At 38.3% G+C, this 25,526-nt stretch overlaps 1 protein-coding gene across 1 annotated transcript; it reads right to left on the bottom strand.

Annotated features, from left to right (window-relative positions):
- Positions 1–16,010: 16,010 nt before the first annotated feature.
- LOC126742452 (uncharacterized) lies at positions 16,011–17,467 on the bottom strand. The gene is made up of 2 exons (XM_050449099.1): positions 17,245–17,467; positions 16,011–17,065 (listed from the first exon to the last, which is right to left on the bottom strand). Exons 1-2 carry the CDS (start codon positions 17,465–17,467, stop codon positions 16,011–16,013), a joined length of 1,278 nt encoding a protein of 425 aa, XP_050305056.1.
- Between the last annotated feature and the right edge of the window lie 8,059 nt (positions 17,468–25,526).

Here is a 25,526-nt window from a genome sequence, read left to right as displayed (position 1 = left end):
AACTCCTTTTTATGAAGAACTGGAAGTATTTGACAAACTCCCAAAGCATGTCTTTGCTAATCATTACAATTTGCAGAACTTTAAGAAAATATCCACAGACACCTTCGTATGGCGCTACTCAAGATACTCCACTACTATTGGTTTTTCCTTTTGTGCCAATGTATGCTATACAAAAAAAAATGAGTAGGCGTATTATCAAATGACAGTAATGGTTAAGCATCTCACAAATTTATTAATAATTTGAGGCGCATTATGAATTAGGAAATTCTTAAGTATTCTTCTTAATTATTCTTAAGAAACCATCGACTTAATATATTATATGCTGATATTTATTTTAGTTTGCAATACATTTTTGGGATTCATTATTTGATTTAGGTACTTTAAATGCAATATTCTGACATAGTTTTTCACTATTTCTCTATTCTTTAAAAATGCACACCTTTGTTCTAATTTATTTATGGAAATTAATGCATTTAAATTATGTTGCTTATAGGGATGTATAGTATTATACATCCCTAAATGAAATCATCAGTTTATATGTTAATGTAATAATCGTCAGATGTTAACTATACATTTCGAATTTTGTCTGAGAGATGTTCTCGTTATTTTTCTTTCTCAATTCATCAGAGGTAGTATAATGATCAACACAAAGTATCGAATTTATTTATTAAGTCGGTAACTGTGGAATCGATTTCTTTATAAATAGCAGCAGAATATTTATCTTCACTGCAGTTGGCAATAATAGTATTAATTTATCGCCTAGATCTAACATTAAGACATTGAGTAATACATTGGCAGTATCATTATGCTCTACCAAAGCACTTCCAGAGCAACTTTTAAATATAGAGTTACTTAAAATTGATTCTAAATCTTCACTTCAATAAGGTTTTGTATAGCAAACTTTTAAATATCCTATATAAGAAATATAAAATATAGATATAAGAAAGATATAAGATAAGTCTTTAATGCATTTTTAAACAAAGTATAGAATATATATTATGCTGGACAAACCAACTTTTGGGTAAAAAAAAATAATAAAGTAAGTAGTAAGTCCCACCCTGCGCGCACTTTTTCGTACTTCTTATTTTTTTATTCAAGTACTTTTTTTTGGGTTGCTTTCAAATTGTGTGACGTTAAATGCATGTAAGAGATACTATGTATTTATACTATTCATTTTAATATGGTCTAAGAGGTTTAAGATTAAACATCACCCAGGCATTTAATCTATTAATTAATAGTAGTAAAAATTTAATAGCTTGCGTTTACTTTAAACAATTTTTATCACATTTCTAAACTGGCTAAGTTTGGCGAAAAACACAAATAAAATGATTAAACTTGACCCAATTCCTCGGATCGACTTTAAGCAAAATCAGCTTTTACCTATTTATCAGTATAAAAACAAAGTCTACTTTATATTGCATCCTAAATAGCTTGCAAGTTTTCCTATTTCCGCAAATTGGCAAAGAACAATTTGGCTTTGTTTCAAGAGCGTTTTAGCTAGAAAGTTACTCCCCAGAAGAATTTCATGCCAAACACATTTGGTTTATGGTTTATTTACGGCAAGAATAAACGCTATAACTTCACATAAAATATCCATAAAATGAGGTTATTTACAAAGCTGTTAGCAATATTGCTAGGAGCTTTATAGGCCATGCTGGCGGAAATGTTAATTTTTTAAACTTTATTTTTCAAAAATATAGACGTTATATGTACATAATAAGTAACAAAACTATTTGCTATTTAATCTTGTATTACAATATATAATAGTTCTGTTTATGATATATTTTAAAGATATCTTAATGTTATGGTCCGTTTATCAAACAATTTAGTATGCCATTAGGATCATTAATTATCTACATTACTATTGGGACGAGTATAATAAAGTAACAATAACGAAGATCAAACTTGCTCGGTACTATAATGTTAAGTATTTTGTTAGATTACACGTCAGTTAAAATAAATTACTTTGGCCTCTAGTCACTTTTAGACTCGATACAGAACTTTAATAATATTACAAGTGTTGTTGTTGAACTTTAATAATGGTACAAATGTTACTTTAATACAGTTTTTGGAAACAGCTTTTTGCCCCTCTATATATATATAAAAATTGAATGGCTTGTATTATATTACTTACAAAATTATTATCAGTAAAGACTAACTGGCAACATCACTTCCTATTGGAAAGCCAACTTTAAGACACATGGGTACATATTGTTCATATGTCCTCCTATAACTATTTTAGTCTAAAATTTTTATTCTTCTATCGGGAACAAATGACCGATAGGCGAGCAAGACTGAATATTTAATAGACCAAACGAACTTATCTGTGAAGTTCAATCTAGATTATTCTCTGCATCCCCTTCAAAGACATTTTACTATGTAGTCCGGATCTGATACTTAATACGCACAAGATTTTAAAAACGTAAAAAGGAGACACCCCTTCACCCCTTGCACCGGTCGCACCCATTTCACGGTCACTCATTTAGTCTAAAGTATCATTTTGTTTTATTTTAAAATAATTGGGGCTTATCGGGTTGGGAGGGTTTGTTGTCTTTGAAGTTGATGCAGAGAATAATCTAGATTGAACTTCAGGTAAGTTCGTTTGATTAACCCAACCCAACCCATTAACCTTTATTATTATTATTATTATTATTATTATTATTATTATTATTATTATTATTATTATTATTATTATTATTATTATTATTATTATTATTATTATTATTATTATTATTATTATTATTATTATTATTATTATTATGATTTTTGCCTTGCGGCAATCACACTCCCGTTTTACGGGGAACATTCACTTATCCCAGATATCTAAGATATCAAAAGGATTAAGCTCTGAAGGGACCCTTTCCAGGTTGTCGGGACCTGGATGGTGTTCGGTCTTCTATACCCAGGAACTTTCTGACGACCCGTGCTGTCCCCAGTAGCACCGCTTTTTGCATGTTTTTGTAGTGGTGCTCACTTAGTCCCAGTTGTTTGAGGTTCTCTACAAGGGTTTTTGGTATAAGTCCAGTTGACGAGATTATTATCGGAATTGTTTGAACATGCTCCATCTCCCATTGCCGTCTGATTTGCCCTTCAAGATCTCGACATTTGATGATCTTTTCGTTGTATTTTCCTTGGGGGTTATTGTTATTAGGTATAGCAACGTCAATCAGCGTGGTTCTCCTTAGTCGCTTATCCACTAGGATAAGATCTGGTCTATTGTTGACAGTTCTTTGGTCGGTGAGAACAGTTCGGTCCCAGTACAATTTATACTCGCCATTTTCAAGAACTGGCTCTGGAGTATATTTGTAATATGGAACTTTGTCCGTCCTCAAGAGGTTCAGTTTAACTGCAAGTTCTTGGTGCGGTATTTTTCCCACGCAGTCATGACGTGCCTTATACTCAGTTTGGGCAAACGTTTGACATCCTCCCGTTATGTGTTGGATGGATTCTGTCACTTGGCATCCATATCGACATTTGTCTCTGAGCTTCGATGCAGCAGCAATACTAAATGCTGCTGCAGAGCATTAAACCGGTAGAGGCCAACTAATCTCCCGCACATTTTCCTTACAAAGGCCACCTATTTTTGTTTTTATGCCATTACCTTAAATTTTAAGAAAATATCCCTTTAGCTTAGTAGACATGAATCTTAGGATTAACCTGTGTATATATTTTTTTATAAATAAAAGTCAGTTTCAAAGTAATATTTGCAATGCAAGGCAAAACGATTTTTCATAATACATCGTCAGTTTTCTAAAAACAGTTTAAGACCATCTGCCTGGTGTAAATCATCCAAGTTGCCCTCTAATATCAGCGCCGATGATGTTCTCTCGAGGGTTGTGTACGGCTCCGGGCAGTCTGTCTTGCTTCTCGGGTAGAGCGAATGTTGGGGTAAGAATTTATAACCGGTTTTTTGATTCTGCTTATGTTGCCAGTGGTACCAGGCAACGTTGCTACGTTTTATCTGATAGCGTCGCGCCCCACTTCTCTATTTTCGAGTGTTGGGTAAACCTCTTTATAATAAAGGCTTTTAATTTTTAGTCATAGATTTTATGGATATGACTGCTTTGGTTTTGTCAGCTAAATTTTCTCCAAATAAAAATTCCTTTGTACTTTCTGCCTCTTCCAAGGCGATTTTTATGTTATAATTGACCAATGGCTGACTAGTTTCGTGAAAAGGGTTTGCCAACACTTGGACCAAATCTCATAGAGGGTCAGCTATTTTCTTATTGCTATTTTGATATTTTGAGTATTAATATGCTTTTCAAGATCCTGTATTAAGGATAATAGAGCTCATGCAATCTGTCTTTGTAAATTTACCAGGCTATAGACTAATATATAATATTGGCAACCTTGGAATTTCTATTCGGTGGTCTAAATTGCACATTAGAGAGTTCTTGGTATTTGGAGTTTACTTTGATACATTGTTTGTTTGTCAGGCCTTTTCGGATTATAAATTGCCACCCTGAAGCAATTTCAGAAAAAAGGTCGAAAGATTTAAAATCTTTGCGATGTGGATTTTTACCGAAAATGTTTAAGGTTAGTTAACGTTAAGGTATCTGAAAAGTGTTTTCATCAATGTTCTCGTTATTGATGAAGTAAAAGTTAGGTATAAAGTGTAAACGTATTTGATTCTGTTACGCAATTTAGCAGTGTTAGTGTGTACTTACCTTAACGCAATATATTATATGTCATGTCTATGTCACTAAGGATTTAAAACTTAGGTTATGTTTTTTTTTGTTCTGTTGCTCCGGTTCAGTGGTTTACTTTTTTTTAACATTAAAAACGATAATAAAACGTTTTCCCGTGTTTTATTGCTAAAAACGCATCCTGCACTCCTTATTAGTGAACAGGTTATGGGCCCAGTCTACCCGGTTGTTACAGTATAGAAGTTTGCAGGTGGGAACGTTTCTAGTTGTGTGGAAATCGTGAAAAGTTTTCCGAAAAAGTTTTGTGTTGGTGGACAATGTGTGTGGTGCAAAATAGTATAAAGCCCTTTGACGGGAGCGGATATTCTAACTGGGAATTCCGTGTAAAGCTATTACTGGAGCACCATGGAATCCTGGAAGTTCTCCACTAGGCATCACCTTCGACGGAGGGAGATTTAGAAGAGTTGCAGAAATCTGATGTAAAGGCAAGAAATTTAATAATAAATTGCATGGCTGACAGTGTTTTAGAAATGATAAAAGATAAAACTGCCAAGGAAATAATTGAGACACTTAAGGGGACATACTTAAAGTGTGGCATTGCCAGTCAGGTGCAACTGCAAAGAAAACTTCGGAATATGAAGTTTTGTGGTAAAGGATCTTTGCAGGAATATTAAGTCGAATATGAGAAAGCTATTTTCGTGCTCAGGAATGCTGGAGGTAAAATAGAGTAAAGCGAGGTAATTTCTCAATTATTAGCATCTATGCCAGAGTCTTATCAAAGTATAGTAACTGCTTTGTATGTGTTTTTTTGCCAGGATAACAAAATTACTCTAGATTTTATAAAGAGTAAATTGTTATGTGAAGAGACGAGGCAAAACAAGAAAGATGTAGACTCTATGGGACAGAATGCAGCTTTTCTTGGAAATTGGCGACATCCTAGGAAGAAAAATGAACAAAAAGGTTTTCCATATAAGTGTTACTTGTGTGGCAAAAAGGGGCATAAGAAGTCTGACTGTCTAAACTGGAATAAGGCGCATGTGGCAGAAAAACCAGGCGGTAGGGAAGATGATATATGCTTCTTAACAACATTGTGTAGGGAGGCCTTGTCGAGCCAAGTGGAAAATGGTTTTATGGAATTTGTTGTAAATAGTAGAGCTACGAATCATCTGATTAAGCCTGAGTTTAGTAAGTACTTAACAGATACTAAAGAAGTACATTTAAGGATCCAAGTTGCAAAAGAAGGACAGAGGATTATAGGAACCATCCAAGGCAACTTAAGGTTGTTAACAAGTAGGGATGGGGAGAGAGTTTTCATAAAGGATGTCATAGCATGTGAAAAGTTATCACTTACTGGCAGTTAGAAAATTGGAAGAAAATGGGCTAAAGTTAATTTTTGAAAACAAGAGTGTCAAATCCTGAAAGACAAGAAGATGGTGGCAAAAGGGGTACTTCAAGGAAACTTATATAAGTTAAAGTTGTATGTTTCCCTTTTTACAGCCAATGTAGCCAAGAACGATGACCAGCAAGAACTTCGTAGAATACATCGCAGAATGGGACATTCCTGGAGGTTTCCTAGAGATGGTATATGCAGCACTTGCCTGGAAGGAAAACAAACAAAGTTGCCATATAAGTTGCTACCAGAGGAGAGAAAAGCTTCCAGAATTTTAGAAGCGGTGTTATCTGATGTATGTGGACCCTTTACTCCAGTGTCACATAATGTTATGAGGTATTTCGTGACCTTCATAGATTACTTCTCCCATTTCACAGTCACCTACTTTATGGCACAGAAGAGTGAAGTACTGGAAAAATTTAAGGTGTATTTGGCAGCGGCTGAAGCTAAGTTTCAGGTAAAGTTAGAAAGGCTACTATATATTAATGGTGGAGAGTTTATCACCAAGGATCTTCAATCATTCTGCAGGGCTCGAGGAATCCATATTAAGTACACCATTCCAAGAAATTCACAGCAAAATGGTATTGCTGAGCATTTAAATAGAAAACTGTGTTGGACCGAGCAAGGTGTATGGTATTTGGCGCTCATATGGGTAAGAAATTTTGGAATGAAGCTATTCAGAGTGCTGTGTATCTTATTAACAGGACCCCAACATAATGTGCCTGGGAATGGAAAAACTCCTGCTGAGATTTGGTATGGTGTTAAACCAAATTTGAATAAAATTCGAGTTTTTGAATGTAATTGTTTTGTTCACATTCCTAAGAAAACTTGATGCTCGGGATAATAAAATGTTAATGATGGGATACACAGATAAAGGGTACAGAGTGTGGGACATAGAAAAGGAGAAGATAGTCACAGCCAGGGATGTAGTTTTTGATGAAAGGAAGAAGAGACTAGAAGGAAATTGCCAGAAGGAACAGGGGGACATCATAGTGCTTGATGATTCTGCTAGTGTGGAAACAGAACAAGAAGTTGCAGGTCAAGGTACAATAAATCGTGATGTTCAGCTTGATGTCGAACAACCCAATGAAGATGTTCCAGGTGACCAGTCTGTGGTAGAAGATGAACCTCCCAGAAGGGGACAGCGACTCATAGTAATTCCTCATAAATATGATGATTTTATTTTAGATTACAATGAAGAAGACGGATTGATGGCAGCTATTTTCACTGGGAATCTCGAAGAAAATATTCCTAAGAACTATCATAAGGCTTTAGAAACTGGCTGGAAGGAAGCAATTGAGAGTGAGCTGAGTGCACTTAAAGAGAACAAGATCTGGGAAGTTGTGAAGTGTCCAAATGATGTGAATGTGATTGACTCCAAGTGGGTGTTTAAAGAAAAACATTCTGATGATGGTGAGGTTGTCAAGAAGGCGAGACTAGTGGCACGTGGGTTTAAACAGACTCTCAGTGCTTCAGCAGAGAAAGTTTATTCACCAGTGGCCCGAATGCTGTCTATTAGGATGCTGTTTTTTTTGTGTGTCGAGCAGGGCATGTATGTTAATCAATTGGATGTCAAGTGTGCGTTCCTTAATGGTGATCTACCCAGACCTATATACATGGAGATTTCAGAGGGTGTGTTTGTGAAAAGGGTACTACCAGACTGTAAGTATGTTTGTAAATTGAATAAGTCTCTTTATGGTTTGCGGGAAGCACCTAAATGTTGGTACACAAAGTTACATAATTATTTGTTATTTTTAGATTTTAAGAGGTCTAAGTGTGATCCATGTTTATATTTTGACAAAGATGTTTATCTTGTGGTACATGTTGACGACATATTGTTGTTTTGTAAGTGTGAACAGAAATTAAGTATTTTTAAAGGTAAACTTACAGCTAAATTTAAAATGAAAGATATGTCTCCGACTAACAGAGACAAATTCATCTTAAAGTTTTTAGGTTTGTCTGTTGAGAAACATGGTAATGTTTTGATGATTCATCAGAAAGATCTTATTCAAAATATATTACTTAAATTGAAAATGTCGGATTGTAAAACTTCAAAAATTTCAATGCAGCAAAAGTTAAATTTAAAGGTTACTGATAAAGAAACTCAAGTTAATTTACCTTATAGGGAATTGATAGGTTGTTTGATGTATGTCATGATAGGAACAAGACCCGATTTAAGTTTTTGTATTTCCTATTTTAGTCAGTATCAAAACTGTTTTACTGAAGAACATTGGAAGTTTCTTAAGCATGTTCTAAGATATTTAAAACAATCAGAAAATTATGGTTTAAGATATGAAAAGTCAGTTAGTCAGAATCAAGTTATAACTGCATATGTCGATGCAGATTTTGTCAACAATATTAATGATAGAAAGAGTTTTTCTGGTTTTGCGGTTCAGTAATAATTTTGTTTATTGGAAAACCAGAAAGCAACCGACAGTTTCATTAAGCAGTGCAAAAGCTGAATACATTGCACTATCAGATTGCATAAGTGAGTGTATTTTTATTGCTGAGCTGCTTTCTGAGATTTTAAATGTAAATGTTTTTTCCAATTCAGGTGTATGAGGACAACCAATCCTGTATTAAGATGGCTAATACTTTGGGAACAAAGAGAACCAAACATATTGATGTGAAGCATAATTTTATTAGGGATTGTGTTGATAATGGAAAAATTATATTTAAATTATATTTCTACTTCAGAGCAGATCGCTGATATATTAAGTCGCTAACGTTTGCAACATTGAAATATTTCAGAGATCAATTAAATGTTGTAGAATGTTAGATAAGATATGAGATATAAGTAATATTATTTTTTGTTAATGTTGTGTTTAGGTATTTGTGTCAGTTGAGTGTTGAGGTATTGCAAAATTGAAGGGGGATGTAAACGTATTTGATTCCGTTACACAATTTAGTAGTGTTAGTGTGTACTTACCTTAACGCAATTATTATATATAATTGCGCTAAGGTAACGTAAAGTAACTTAACGCAATATTATATGTCATGTCAATGTCACTAAGGATTTAAAACTTAGGTTATGTTTTTTTTTTGTTCTGTTGCTCCGGTTCAGTGGTTTACTTTTCTTAAACATTAAAAACGATAATAAAACGTTTTCCCGTGTTTTATTGCTAAAAACGCATCCTGCAGTCCTTATTAGTGAACATAAAGAAGTTGTAACTCACTGGATACAACCGTTACCAGCGACATTTGCCGATGCATTCGCCGATGCAGAGAATAATTGAATTAAGTTCTCCCAGTTCCTTTGGAAGATACAAACTACTATTATTAAACATTTGGTATAGGTCCTATTTATAGGCTCTGCCATTATTATATCTGATAGCTAGTGTAAAGTATTAATTCTTCTTAGTTATAATGATTTTATAAATAAGGCAAGTTACCTTAACCAAAAACCTATTTTGGGAAATCCCATAAAAGTTGCATCTTTTAATCTGTTAGGTAAAAATGTTTAGCGAAATTTATAGAAGTAAAAATTAAATTACAAAATTATTATTTAACAGTAAAAATAAATTCTGCCACTAGTATTACAGATATTTATTTAAATAAAATGGATAATAGTTTTGCTACAGAAGCATGAATAAGAAAGAAGCACTAACAAACTAAGACTTCATAAAAGATAAGGATAACAGTTATTCCTATTATTACCACAAAGCGTATAACATGGCTCTTGCAAAAGTACATGTACTAATTTCTAATCCCATTGGCAGCCTTATCAATTGTAATTGTCCCTGGTCAGTCGTAAAAGCTATACATTGCCTACTAGATTTTTCCAATTCAACTTGATATCCCTGAAAAAGGTCAACAATGAATTTTTCTCATTGCACCTAAAAGAGAATGTAATATTTCATTTATACATGGTAAAGAAATTTTTCCATGCTCTTATTCTTTAATACATAATCTATAGTCGATTACACATCGCCAGGTTTTTTTACCCTTTTTGTCACTTTTTTTGGAACCACTGTGATTTAGTTTTTTCTATTTTACCGTCCTTTAAAATTTCATTAGGCTCTTCGCGAAGTTCTTATTTTTGTGAATGAGGTAAGCGATATTATTTACATAAGCAGGTTTTGCATCCTTTTTTAACCTAATATTCTGTTTTTAAAAATTACAAGTTGTTAAAGGATCGTTTTGTAAATAAAATGTATCAGCATATTTTGTTATTATTCGCTGAATAGAGAATTGTTCCTCTTTATTAAGATGTGACATATTTATTAAATCCAATATCTTATCAACTCGGTCCACTAACTTTTCATCTAATTATACAAGGCATATTTTATATTTGCTTAATTTTACAATTTTTGGATTTAAATTTTTTTAAATTACTTCTTCGTCGCGAGTTTTTAATCATTTGAAAGGAATCATTTTATTTAAATTCGGTTTATCTATACTTTTAGCGACAAAAATCCTTTGACCTAGTTTACTAGGTAAAATTACACAATCATCATTTACATCTAAGTAGAAATATTTAATAATCTGCAAAACTTACATTACAAAAACATTAAAAACACGAAACTCTTTTATTATTAAACAAAACGTATTTATGTTCGACAAGTGCAACAAGCGACAACGCAATGACCAGAATTAGCATCAAGTTTTGACAGATAAGATAAGGCGAATTTTGCTGCAAACGCCTACTAGGATAAAAATTTGTGAAAATAAAGTGAAATTTCATATTGCCAAATACACGGGATAAAATAACTTTTGGTACCAATTAAGTTGCAGGATTATGCAAAGATAATAAACGATCACACTCAGCGGTTTTACGCACAAATTTAAAAAATGGATAAAGCTGCTTTTGGAACTCACTGCTTCAAATGTATATAAAATATATTAAAATGCTCTAAATGAAGAAGGTAGTAAAAAATAATTAAACAAAAATATAGAAATTCATTTAAAAAAATGTTCTCTTGCACACAGCTCAGTAATCTAAACTGTGCATTGATTTAAACTAAACATATCCTAAACGTGGTCGATAAGATTTCAATAAGGGCAATACGCAGCCTATGGCAATACCTGAATATTGTGCTTCTCCAAAAGTTTATAGCGATTCTTGCAATATGAGGACGTACCATATCGTGCATAAGTACAAAATGTTCGCCAATCTCAGTAGCGCGTGGATAAACAATGAGTCCCAGAATTTGATCCTAATATTCGTTTGCTGTTGAAAACCATTTAATAAGCACCAGATTAATCTCAAAACCTTATCAAATCTCCACCTCAAACTTAACATTCCACCTTGGTTTCTGCCAACTTCTTCAATGGTTAGCAAGCGAGATGCATTGATAGTTGTTTGTCACAATTTCAGCCTTCCTGGATCAAAACGGAAGGCAAACTTTCATTTTACAAAGCAGTGCATCTTTTTCATGTTCTTATCAATCCAGATATTTTTCGGGCAAGTCTAATCTGCTTGCGCCATTTAGTACTGGAGCAATTATATCTATTCTTAATTGTGCAACGACACTAATGCCATGGACATTATAAAGCTTACTTCTACGCTGGTTGGTAATATAAATAAGTAATATTGAGGTTTCGGAATGCCTGCAGATGTATAGGTTACTCTTTTTAGACAAGTTAGTAGTTCTCTCAAATCACTAGTCTCTTCAAATCTATGTCGCAACAAATTTATAGCTTCTGCAATATCGCGGATATTTATAATATTCTATGTTGCCTGTTGCCTATTGAGTGTATTGAAAGCACAATTAAAATTAATTTATATTACGTTGGCAGCAAAGATTGTACTGAATTGATCATTTTGATGTGTGTAGATTTAAAATTTCTTACTTCGTCTGAATGTAGCTCGCAATCCATTTGTTTGTGTCTCTTATTTGGTAAAGCAAATGCCTCTATCCACTTACATAAGTATTCCGTTACCATGACAAGCCAGCTATATCCATCGTTATTCTTTTAAGTGAACTTTCGTTGTATTGATTTATTGAAGCCTTTTGTTTATCTATGGAAAATCCTAATGTGTCTTCTTTCTTTCTTGCCTATTTTGAGTTCACATAGTATTACTTTGCTTCAAAGTTTATTGTTTAGAGCCAAAAAGGATTTTAGATTCAGTAAGTATCTCGCCACTTCTTCCTAGATGAGTTGTATATCTTCCTTTTTCTAGTTCAGGATAAGTTGCATTTCGAGTCATTCTCCTCAACTCCTCGTTTCACTAATTATCATCAGTCATAGTAGTTCTTATTGTTTGTCCGTCATCCTCATCTACGGACAAGCTTGCCTGGCAGTATTGCAGTATTAACGCCTTCCATATAATGTACGTATTCTAACATGTGCTATTTTACCCGATTTTAAAAATATTCTGCAATTAAAAATATATTAACATATATCACATTTTCGAAAAGAATAATCTCCGATTGTTTTAAGGGTTTAAAGTTTGAACGTTAAAAATTTAAAAAAAAATAAATAAATTTTATATATATATATATATATATATATATATATATATATACACTAAAATACAAGTAAACAAATCAAACGTAGGGCAATATGTTAACTGTTACCAGCAGAATAGAGGGGCGGGAAACTTAAATTTATATGGTCAACTGGCCATCCGAAAATTTATACGGTTAGCAACCAAATTACATCACACGCGATGTTCATTGAAGTTTATTTGATTTATACTATAGTTACATTCTAATAATTAAATAGAAGCTTTTAATTATATTGGTGTTTTATAAAAAAGTAATAAAAACATTTTTATAACATAGGTTAAGACACATAATTTTTTTAAGGTGTAATAAATAAATATTTTAATGAAAAAACTATAAAATGTTAATATTATAAAACAAATTTCCTTTCTGACACAACTAACATGGTAGTCCTATGGTTGGAAATTTTGGCGTGACACTCAAATTACGAGACAGTTTAACCACTAACCAAAGTTCTTTATTTTACACTGGACACGTGTTTCGCTCATGATGTTAGCATCTTCGAGAGAAGATTAAAACTAAACTACGTGTCATGTACTTATTTCTTCCGGTCTAACTCGTGGGCTCTTGCCGGTTTTATGACTGTATGTATTTACCGATATCTATAGACGTCTATCTTTGTTTTATTTGGTCGCATCGGAGTGCTTTAAATGTTAAGCGGCTTGAAGCACGGGATTTAACTAATCGGGAGAAGTACTTTGAAACTCACGTTTATTTTACTAGATTAAAATATACATTTTTATATCTAATTAGCTAAGTGTATCTTATTCTATATAACATAGATCTTAAAAGCTAGGCGGATTAAAGCTAATACTAATAATATGTACACAATACTAATATTAATATTGGCTGCCGCATTTCGTGGGTCCTGGGCTGGCGGACCTGGTGTGGGGGGGGTTTGCTGACCTGGACGGGGGCGGAGGGTTGGTCGGGGCAGGAGATCAATCACGTCTTAGTGTGTCGCCGGGGAGCTGGTACGGGGCGTTGGGTGGAGCTCGGGTGGAATGAGTGATCCGGATCAGGGGGTTCCGGTGCTCCAGAGCAGTAGTCAGGTACTTGTCCTTTAGTTTTGTCAGGTGGTCTGCCAAGGGTTGAGCTTGGAGATCTCGCAGTATAGTGGTGTTGCGCACGTACCATGGTGCGCCTGACATAATCCGGAAAGCCCTGTTTTCCACTGCTTGGAGCCTCTGCATGTGGCGGGGCTGGATGTCTGCCCAGGTGGGGGAGGCGTAGGTTATGATTGGACGGATGTATGTTTGGTAGATCCGGATCTTGGTCTTAAGTGACAATTTATTTCTGGGATGGAGGAGGGAGTAGAGGGTCGACAGCTGGCCTTTGGCCTTGCCAGCTTGGGCCTTGGCGTGTTTTTCCCAGGTCAGCTTCCGATCGAAGATAATACCTAGATAACGGGCCTGGACAGACCAGCCGAGATTAGTGGTTCCCCATTTCAGATGGCCAGCGGGTGCTCTTTTCCTTTTGGAAAAGAACACTAGCTGGGTCTTCCTGGGGTTGACCTCCAATCTCCAGCGGTCCATCCAGGAGTGGAGTGAGTTAAGGTGTCTCTGGATCCTGATTTTAGGGGCAGGGGGACAGGGGGGAACCTTGGGGAACACCTGCTCTTATTGGATGGGGAGTGGATACAAAACCGTCAGCACAAACATGAAAGGATCGGTTGGTCAGGAAGGAGTGGACAAGTTTTACAAGGCAGTCGGGAAAACGGGCATCGACTAGTTTATGCAATAAACCGTCGTGCCACATCTTGTCGAAAGCCTTGCTTATGTCCAGAAAAACAGCCCCGGTGTGCAATCCACAATTTGCTCCTGAGAGAATGTGGAAGGCAAGCCGGGTCGTTTGATGGGTGGTGGAGTGCTTTGATCTGAAGCCAAATTGACCATCCGGGATTATTTCGTGCCTGTTGCAAAATGTGGTGAGCTGGTTAAGGATAGCTCTTTCGGCAATTTTTCCCATTGCTGAGAGAAGACTTATTGGCCTGTAGCTCGAGGGGTTTGTTGCTGATTCTTCCTTTTTGGGGAGAAGGATGACATCAGCGGATTTCCATTGCGAGGGGAAAAAAGAGAATCGAAATATACCATTGATGATTCTGGTAAGATCGTTAACCTGAGTGTCGACAAGATGTTTTAAAGCTGGATTGCTGATGCGATCCGCGCCGGGTGCTTTTTTATTTTTAGTGGCTTTAATTATTCCACTGATTTCGACTTGGGTTACCTGGGGTACCGGGGCTGTGGTAGGGGCTTGAAGGGCTGTTTGGACAGCATTTGAGATGCTAAGAGCCATTGCAGGGTTTTTTAGGGGGTTGGGGGAAAATTGCCCCTCAAGTGAATTTGCGAAGACCTCAACCTTTTGTTGCGGGTCGGATATTTTGGTGTTATTGTGATTAATGAACGGGAGGGGTTTTCTCCCCCCTTTAACCAGATTTTTTGCGAGGCGGAAAAGCTCAGAAAGATATTCAATATTTTTTTCAATATCGTCGAGTTTTTGATCCCATCTCTCAGAGTTAAAGTCTTCCAGAAGTGATTGTACTCGTCGATTTGCGCGGTAGTACTGTTGTTTTACGAACGGATCGCCAGATCTTATAGCGAGTTTTCTAAGACGGTTTCGACGTCTTATTTCCTCTCTTATATCGTCTGGGATGTGTGTTTTATTGAAATTCCTTGGGAGCTCTCTCTTAGCTGATGATAAAGCTTTAGAGATGTTTTGTGTTAACCTGTTTATGGCGCCTTCGAGAGAAGGGGGGTCGTTAATAGGGGGGACCGGGGGGCAAGATTGGAGGTGGTTCCTGTAAGCTGCCCAGTTTGTGAAGAATCTGGGGCTGGGAGGGATGGGGTTATTTGACGAGTGACCTAATTCCATGTAGATGGGGAGGTGATCGGACGAGAGTTCGTGTAATACGCAGACTTGCGTAGGCATGGGAATATTTTTAAAGAAGAACATGTCGAGTATATCTGGTGCACCATTTGTCGAGACGTGAGTGGGTTCCTGGGAGGGGCCATACATTAAATGGAATGGTTTCTGCCATTTCCTGTATGAGGAGACCCTTAGGATTTTGGCGCCTGCATCCCCAGTCAAGGTGTTTGGCATTTAAGTCGCCTCCTACCAGGATGGGGGTGACAGGGGAGAAGAGGTTTGCTATTTGAACCCGTGTTATTTCCCTATTGGGGCGTGCGTAAACGGACCCAACCAGTATAGGGCCGCTACTCATTTCTATAGTTACAAATGTGGATTCGAGGGTTGGATCCGGGTTTGGTGAGTGAAAGTGGTGGACTGATTTTTTGATAGCTATTAGAGTCCCACCACCTCTCTCGTCTAGCCTGTCACTCCTTATGACATTGTAATTAGCTAGGGAGAAACGGTGTTGGGGCTTTAAGAACGTCTCTTGAATCAGAAGAACGTCAAGGGCGTGATCTTCGAGGAACCTTTGGATTTCCGCCTTTTTTCTGCCAATACTGTTAATATTGACAGAGGCGATTTTTAAGATCGAAGGTTTGAAGCGAGGGGCGTTAGCCATTAAGCGAGTTGGTGAGCAGGGGAGAATGACTGCATCAGCTGCATAAATTGCTGTTGCATGTTAGACATAAAGGCGGCGAACATTTGGTGTTGATCGGGAGACGAACCGTTAGTTGGGGTGGTCGCAGGAAGGGGGGCGGGGGCAGGAGCAGCAAGTTTGGCGTTGTTTTGCTGTCCCCATTTGAAGTTGGGGGTTGAAAGGGTGGCTGTTGAAGCGCGGGCTTTGACGATTTGTTTCGGGTTCCTGGGGCAACCCTGATTTGACGTGGTGTGGACACCGCCACAGTTGGCGCATGACGGGGGAGTGGGGAGAGGTTTTTCGCATTCTTGCGACAGATGGTCTTTGCCGCATTTTACACATTTTGGGTGTGCGTTACAGTGAGATTGACCATGACCAAATAATTGACACCTGTGACATTGAGTGCTACGTGTCTTGGCCCTTTGGGCTTCGACACGTATTCTCATAGCTCCAAGCGCTTGGACTTGGAAGATTTCTTTTTCTTCCCTTAGGAGGACAACCAATACCATTGGAACTGGTTTTCTGTTGGCGTTATACCAACGCGAAACAGTAATCGGATGGAAGCCTTGTTCTTTTAAGTTGTCAGCAACTTTTTCAGATGACCAGTGCTCAAGGACTCCTCTAACCACTACGTATAATCTTTTCTCTTCAGGGAGGGAGAAGGAATGAAATTGCTCCTTGTGGTTTTCAAGGAAAGACTGGGTTCTACGATAATCATCGATGGTTTGTGGGTGGATTTTGATACCGTCACGTATATTGACGGTATGACCAAAATTAATTTTTAACTGGTTTAGGTGAGCAGTTATTTGATCGTACCTAGTTTTGTCTCGTAAGACGATCGGTGGGATTTTTTCCCTTTTAGGGGCTTGTGGGGCGGGTTGGGGAGGGATCTGGTTCCTGAAACCAGGTCTGGCGCCTGATGACGTGGCTGTAGGGGTTTTTGTGGCGGCTGGGATTTGGGGATGCTCTTTAGGGGAGGGGGCAGAGTTCCTTCTCCTCCTTTTGGAGGAGACGACGACGAAATCGTCGTTATCCTCTTTGGAAGGAGAAGGATTTGCAGTGGGTTCTGTCTTCATTACGGAGACAGATACCCTTTGCTGGGGTGGTTTCAAGGGCGGAGGAGGGCAGCTACCGGAGTGATAGCAGAGGGAATGACAGGGGTTGAGGCGGGGGTAGCAATATTAATATCCCGAGAAATTGGATCATGCGACTTACCCGATTTTTCGGTGAGTTGGCGTCGGAGCTGCCTTATTTCTTCGGTCAACTCATTGATGGTTTGCTGCATTCGCGCTTCCCGTTCCAGGGACAGTTGCAGCTGACGGGCTTCCCTTTCCGCGGATTGGGCGGCTTGTTTTTTCAGGCATTCCTGGAAATGCGCTGTTAGCCGTTCCTGGGAGGCCAGGTTCACCTGGAGCAGAGATGCCCTGTCATAGCCCATCTCTCGACGGCTATGGCTGGGTCTCTCTTCATGGCTCAGAGGTGACCTTCTGCGGTCGGACTCGTCGCCGCTGGACATGACTCTTCTGGTCTCGCACTTCACTTCACTTCACTGAACACTCGCTGAACACAAGGAAAACATACACTATGGAGCCGCTCGATTAGAATCGGATCGCGTCGCGTCGAAAAGTACCTAAGCGCACACCAGAGGTCTAACTCTGGCGAGTGTCACGTCGGAACTGAGGGGTGTCGGAAGAAGGTTTAGGTGGTTGTATTTATAGGATCGGTGGGGCATTGGTATTGGTTGCGAGCCCGAATAGAAGCAACGCCCCCCAAGAAGAAACCTCTTGATCGGTGTTTAGTAATGTTTGTAACTCATTTTGGAGGTGGATTGTCGTTTCTACCGCGTTGCAGTTTCATGATGGTTTGCCGCGTTTTGATGATATTATCGATGGAGTTTGTTTTTTTTTCCTTTTATTTTGCTGCGGCGAGAGAGGAGGGTAAAAAGCTCGTGTGCACGTGAAACGTTTGAAAATTAGAAAATGCCTTTCCGTGGTCGGTTTTCCCTTCACTTTAGTAAAACCTTTGTCCTCTCTTCATTCTGCGGAGCCCTGACCCGTTCCTTGTATGCTTCATAACAATAAACTCCTCAATTGTCTCGATACGGCAGTCCTCCCGTATGTCTATATTTTTTGCGTAACGTGGGGCATTTGTTATTAGACGAAGCCACAAAAGAGCTCGTTTCGGAAGATTTTAAGTCTTTTTAAGTTTGAGCGTGAGATATTGCTTAGTATACAAGATCCGTATTATAACTTTGCCCTTATGACTTATTTGTATAAGAGGAGCTTATTGTTACTCGACATTTTACTTTTTTTGTTCAGAAACGAATAAAGACCCTGCACAAGGCCATTTTACAAGATAATCTGTCTTTTGATGTGGTACCCAAAATTGTTTTTGTTGTCGAAAATCACTCCCAGGTAGCGAATTTCGAAAGTTGGGTTGGGTTGGGGCGTTTATCTTAACCCTCCAATCACTTGCCCAGGCGCAAATGTTGTCTAAATGACTTTGTATGGAAGCAGCGATCTGATCCAGGTATTTACAGCTGGCGAAGACACAAGTGTCGTCCGCGAACAATGCCAACCTTGAATAATGGCTATTCTTTGGTATATCCGCCTGGCAAATGTTGAACATGGTATAGGTGGCACCGGCTCTCATCTCGCTATAGGGTAATGTTTTATATATGAATTTTGCAATTTTATGTATTAAACGACCATGCCACACTCTATCGAAAGCCTCTTCGGCGTCGAGTGCAATCATAGCGATTGAATACTTCGCATTGAAAGAGTCCACAGGATTGTTGAATCGTCGCCAGCTGTATGTCGGTTACGAGGCCTTGCGCAAATCGGTGTGGATAATTTTTAATTCTTCACATTCCTCTCTCAGTCTGCTAAGTACCGCTTTCTTAAATATTTTTCCGATTGATGATTGAACGGTAATTATCTGGTCTTTCAAGGTTTTTCCCCGGTTTGGCTATTAGTACTACTATTGCCCCTTTCCATGCTTCTGGGAAATAGCACAGGTTGAGGCACTGTTTATATATGGTTTTCAGATCAAGAAGTATGTTGTCAGGTAGCATTTTTAACATTTTATTGTTTATACTATCATAACCTGGTGTTTTTCTGTTTTGCTGAATAATTATTAAGTCTCTAATTTCATGTAGATTTATTTTTTTAGGGCTTCTTATGGTTTCAAGTGGTATTTTCTCAATTGTATCATATGAGTCTTGTACTTCTGTATTTAGTGTGTTATTTTCTGGTAGATTATTGAGGTAACATTGTTTCTCTAGTGATGTGTTGAAAATCTCGACTTTTTGTAAGTCTGTATATGCTAAGCATCCATCTTCTGCTTGTAAGGGCGGGAACTCCGGGGATTTTTGTTTTACCTCTCACTATCTTTGAGACTCTCCAGTGGTTTTCGTCATCAACGTTTAATTCTTCTAGAAAGTTGTTCCACCTTTAATTTCTAAATTCGTAAATTTGATTTTTAATTCTTTTAGTTAGATTATTTGCTATTTTTTTTGGTTCTGGGTCTTTATATAACCTTGCCTGTTTGTTTAATCTATTTCTAGTTTTTATTATGTTTTTAATTTTCATTGGGAAAATCAAGAGATGGGTGTTAGGAATGAGGATTTTTTGTGGTGGAATTATAGGCTATTTTTATTACATTTGTGATTTAATCAACCTGAAGGTCTGATTCCTCCATGGTTAAAGGAGTTGGGATAGGTAGGATGTTCTTTAGAATGTCTTGAAATACCTGCCAGTTTATTATTTCTTTATCTGGGAGTTGGGATTTTACAAAGGATTAAGGTATTGTAATAGCTTTTGGATAGGTGTGTGATTTGAGGAGTTTAAGGAGTCAAGGTTTCCTACTGCAGTGTTGTGGCTAAGGTTTTTTGTTACTGCAATATGTAATATATCTGGTGTTTGGTAATGATAATGTGTTGGGTCTGATGAAGGGTTTTCCAATTTTTTCCCAGCGTCACTTTCAGATACACAACCCCAGACTCTGCTTTTAGCATTCCAATCCCCAGCGGCTATTGTTAGAATGTCTTCTTTAAAAATATTATCTACTTGTTTATAATTTAATGTTTTGTTAAGCGGTTTATATACTGAGATTACTAAAACTTTTTTATTGCCAATATATACTTTCTTAGCCGTATTTTCTATTACCGCGTTGGTATTTCTTGGTCTTTCTTTTCTAGTGGCTGTGCCTCCGCCAACAACGTTTGGTCTATAGTTTCTAAATATTTTATAATTGCCAATTAGGTATTTTATTTTAATTGGGTTACCTTATAGGTTTTATTATTTAATTTTGTGTAGGGACTTAGAAAAGTTTCCTGGATCAGTGCAACATCTATATTATTGGTGTTTAAACTCAAACTTTTTGGGAAATAATGAGTGTGCATTCCAACTGATAGGCATTTGGATAGGACCTCCAGATTCACTAATTAGCCCCTAAGAGTAATTTGATCGCCGGGTTGGCGTTCAATTTGTTCAATTTGCTCATAATGTGATTGTTTGTGATTGATTGTGAACTCAATTTTTTTTGTCCGTCACATCATCTAGCAGACTTAACCAGTACATTTTTTTTTTGATGGCAAATACAACCACGAGAGGAAAGTCCTATATCATTTTTGGAGTGGTGCTTGCGCGAAGATATTTGTGGGCATTTATCTTGAATCGCTGTAGGTTGTATGCGTCGGGAAATATGTGAGGTGGAAGCCCGTTCCACAAATAAGATGTTCTCCAGATGAGTGAGTCCCGATACAGCGATGTCCTTGCGGTAGGCAGGTGGGCTCGATGTTGATGAGCCGCAACTGCTAAACGCGTCCTTCTTGCCGGAACAGCCTTGGGTGGAATCAGGCCTGCCAGCTCAGAGGAGCACTTACCGTGATAATAACGGTAGAATAAACAGAGATCAGCCACCTTTCTCCTGTGTTCCAGACTATCCAGACTCTTTGTCAGTTCTGGTTTGTCGATAAGGCGAATAGCTCTCTTCTGTATAGAATCCAGCAGGTTTAAGCTATGCTTGGGTGCAGAGCTCCAGACATGCGAGCAATACTCGAGGGAAGGGCGTATTTGAGGCTTATAAAGAGTCAGCAGCTGTTCTGGTGTATACAGTTTTTTCGTTTTGAAAAGCACTCCGAGTTTTTTGGAAGCCGCCCTGGCGACCTCGGCAACGTGATCATGCCAGGACACACTGTTGGTGACCTCGACTCCTAGAAGATGTAAAGATGATTTCATTGGCAATGTTTTTTCTGCCATAACCAGCTCCGGGCCACCACGGTTAGTCTTCATCGTAAATACTGCAGCCTGCGTTTTTTTAGCGTTAAAATTGACCAAATTGTTAGCACTCCACTCCAAGATTGTTCTAATATCGTTGTTGGTTGAAGCTACTTGTTGCTGCCTAAGATTTTGAGAACTTGCGGCTGTCGTTGGTTTGGCGGACTTAAATGTGGAAATAATGAGTAATGAAATATGAAATAAGAATGGTGTTCTATCGTCCGCAAAGCTGTAGATTGGATTGACAGTGGTTCCTAGCAAATCGTTGATATATACCAAGAAAAGGGTGGGGGATAGAATGCATCCTTGAGGGACTCCAGCGTTAATGTTAAATTTGTCGGAGAGGTATCCATCGACGGCTACTTGGATTGTTCGTTGTTCAAGAAAACTTTTGATCCAATTCAATAATGAGTTTTGTATGCCGATTGAGGAGAGCTTGGTTAGTAGTCTCTCATGCCACACTCTGTCAAATGCCTTGGAAATGTCAAGAGCGACTGAGCGGGACTCGCCGTGCTTCTCCATGGCCTCCGTCCACAAGTTTGTGACGTAGACCAGAAGATCGCCGGTGGATCTAAGCTTTCGGAAGCCGTGTTGATGATCGCTGATTAGTCCAGATGATTCCAGATATCTTAACAGTTGTTGGTTGACTGCTTTCTCCATAATCTTCGAAATTACTGGAACTAGTGCAATCGGGCGGTAATTGGAGGGCATTTTCTTCTTACCCTTTTTGGGTACAGCTTGCACTCGAGCAGTTTTCCAGCTTGTTGGAAATTGGCCCTGCTTATACGATGCCGTGAACAGTCTACATAAGGGAGGAGTCAATTCGTCTGCACAACGTTTTAGTATTAGGGCTGGAATTCCATCGGGTCCAAGCTTTGTTGGTGTCTACGCTTTTAAGAATTTTATTTATAATTCGTTGGGGAAACGAAATTTCTCCCATCGATGAATTCACCCTTGGCAAATATAGCGGTGTTTTGCCTTGCGAGTGCAGAGTAGAATTGGACGCGAAGAGTTTACCCAGTAAGTTGGCTTTTTCCCTTGCTGTTACCGCGATAGAACTATCATCTGCTGTTAGGGGTGGCAAGGCCGACTTAGCAAATCCTTGACTAACGGCTTTCGATACCGACCAGAAAGATCTTGTTCCATTTGGGCAGTTTAGCAGTTTGTTTTTGATCCTGTTGTTGTGACTCTCTTTGCATTTATCAATAATTCGCTTGCAGCTATTTCTGGAGGCTAAAAAGTTCCTCCGATTTTCGACGCCATTTGCATTGATATGCTGCGTTTTTAGTGTTTACTGCCTTTTTGCAATTAAGGTTGAACCATTGCTTGTTGTTTGATCCGCATTTAGTAGAAAAAGGGATATAAGCTTCCATTCCTGCCAAGATCGTCTCTGTAATTTGGTTTGCACATTCTGAGATGTTATTGGTTCTAAAGCAGACTTCTTTCCAAGGGAATGAGCGATAAAATTCCCGAAGATGGTTCTACTCTGCTGATTTATAGTGCCATACCTTTCGCGGCATTGGAAGCTCCTACGTTTTAACCTCCAACTGGTAAGAGACTGTTATCAATTAGTGGTCCAATATTCCTAGGGGGGCATGTACTGATACTGTGTACGAGTCAGGGTTTGAAGCCAAGACCAGATCTAGGAGACTCGCGAACTCGCCGTCTCGATCAGGGATTCTGGTAGGTTTCTCAATGGGCTGCGTAAGCCCGCATATGGTGGCAAATAGCTCAGCTTCTCGTCCTTCATCGTCGTTCTTGTTGCAGAAGCGCAGCCAGTTGATATTGTGAACGTTAAAATCACCCATGACGATGATTTCTGCGCTTGGGTAGTCAATTTGCAGTTGGTTAATGCAATCAACCAGGTTCAAAAAGAACCGTCTATATTGGGTGTCGCTTGGTGGTCTGTAGATAAAGCAGATAAATTTCGTGGTACCACTGGCTATTATTTTGAACCACATGATGTCGAAGTCCGCAGGTTCAAGCGTTTCCTCCTGCTGGCAACTCAAATCGTTCTTGACAAATACTGCCAATCCAAAGTTTAGTCGAAATCGGGTGTGTAGATCGTATCCAGGATAAATAAGGTGAACATTTGTTGTTAAAGGTTTCACCTTTATTTCTACCAATGCCAGAATGTGAGGCTTATTTAATTGCAGGTGTTGGTGTACTGCATTAATATTGGTGTTTAGGCCTCTGATGTTGCAGAAATTGATTTTTAGGCTTTTTGATCCGCCTGATGGATCCCCCCGACCAGCCTCCGCCCGGAGATCCGAATGGGAGGCGAGTTTACTTCCGGAAAGTTTTGGTCGTGAAGGCGCCATCATGCATTTACTTTTCTTCTCCATTTCTCCTTTAGCAACCGGACACATCGAGATGGCGGCGAAACGTGAGTTCCATAGAACCACTTCACGCCGCCACTCCAAGTCCTATATGGTGGTATTGAACCGGGCGATGCAAGTGGACAACATCTACCACCAAAGGGGTTGCTCTTTTAGTCGCTTTTTACGACAGGCAGAGCGTACCGGAGGGCTATTCTACCCCGGCCCTCCCAGGGGGAAACGTAAGACCACTATTGTAGATAGGCAACCCAACTTGCTTCGTCGAAGCAGCCGAGATGCCTGGCCCCAAGATGGCCTCCATAGGCCTCTTCTTATAAAGGGTGTCCCAATAGGAATGCACGTTTTGAATTGCGCAGCATTCTTTATTTATCGCAGTATATCAAAAAAAAAAACTGAAAAGAGTAATGTACGGTTTGCAATAACAGTTTGCGATTAGTAGCCATGGAACGATATACGGTCGAACAACGAATAATTATTATTAAGACACACTACAAATATGGAGAATGTTTTGCGGAAACAGTTTGTAAATTGCGGGGCATTTTTGGTCGACACGATGCACCAAATCACACACCGTCCAAAGACTAATTGATAAATTTAAACAAAATGGCTCTGTCGTGGATGTAAAAACACCACTGCGTCATCGTACTAGCCGTTTTGTTGAAAATATTGCCGCAGTGCGTGAAAGTGTTGGCAAGAATCCGGGAACATCTATCCGTCATCGTGCACAGCAGTTGCATATTTCGTAGAGCACTACCCACCGAATTCTAACAAAAGATCTTCATTTACATGCCTATAAGATTCAATTGACCCAAGAATTAAAGCCAGTGGACCATGCGACGCGCCGTACATTTTCTTCTTGGGTATTGCAAAAACAACAAATGGATGTCAATTTTTCGAAAAAAATTTTGTTTACCGATAAGGCACACTTTCACATTAATGGAGTTGTTAATAAACAAAATTGCCGAATTTGTGGCGAAGAACATCCTAGAGTCATTCATGAGAAGAAAATGCATCCATTAAGAGTCACTGTTTGGTGCGGACTTTGGACAGGTGGAGTAATTGGACCGTACTTCTTAGAGGACGAGGCTGAAAATGCAGTTACCGTGAACAGCGAACGCTATCGTAATATGCTCACTGAATTTTTGGCCTCAATTGGATGGTATGGATACGGGCGGTATGTGGTACCAACAGGATGGTGCGACATGTCACACTACACGTGAAGCAATTCAATTGTTGCAAAGAAAGTTTTCCGGTCGTGTCATTTCACGGAATGGAGAACTGGCCCGAAAGATCATGCAATTTAACGCCTTGTGACTTTTTTCTTTGGGGTTTTTTAAAATCCCTCGTATACGCTAATAATCCAACAACAATTCCACATGAAATTTGACGTATTATTAGCGAAATTGGGCCGCAATTATGTAAAAATGTAATTGAAAATTTCTCCAAACGAATAAGAGTCTCTCACGAAAGTCGAGGCGGCCATTTGCCAGATATTATTTTTCACGTTTAATTACAGTGTATTAGCTTTACATTAAAATATAAATAACACTGAGTTTAAAATAAATTATGACTTTTATTTACCAATTAAAACGTGCGCTCTTATTGGGACACCCTTTACTTCTGGACTTTTTTTCATGGGGCTACTTAAAACAAAAAGCTTACGTCAGCTAGCCAGAATTTAACTTCAATCTACGTCAAAGAATAATTGATGCATGTTGCAATATTAATGTTGCCACTTTCCAACATGTTTGTGAAGTGTTCTTTAATAGATTATTTTATTGTCTTAAAGTTATTGGCGCATATTTTTAACATCTTTTGGAGTAAAATAGTTACATTTCTGTGTTACCTAAATTCTAATTCTTTTAAATAGAACTAAAAA

This window comes from Anthonomus grandis, chromosome 11, assembly GCF_022605725.1.
Source record: "Anthonomus grandis grandis chromosome 11, icAntGran1.3, whole genome shotgun sequence".
NCBI lineage: Eukaryota > Metazoa > Arthropoda > Insecta > Coleoptera > Curculionidae > Anthonomus > Anthonomus grandis.
This window is presented reverse-complemented; position numbering and strand designations above follow the sequence as displayed.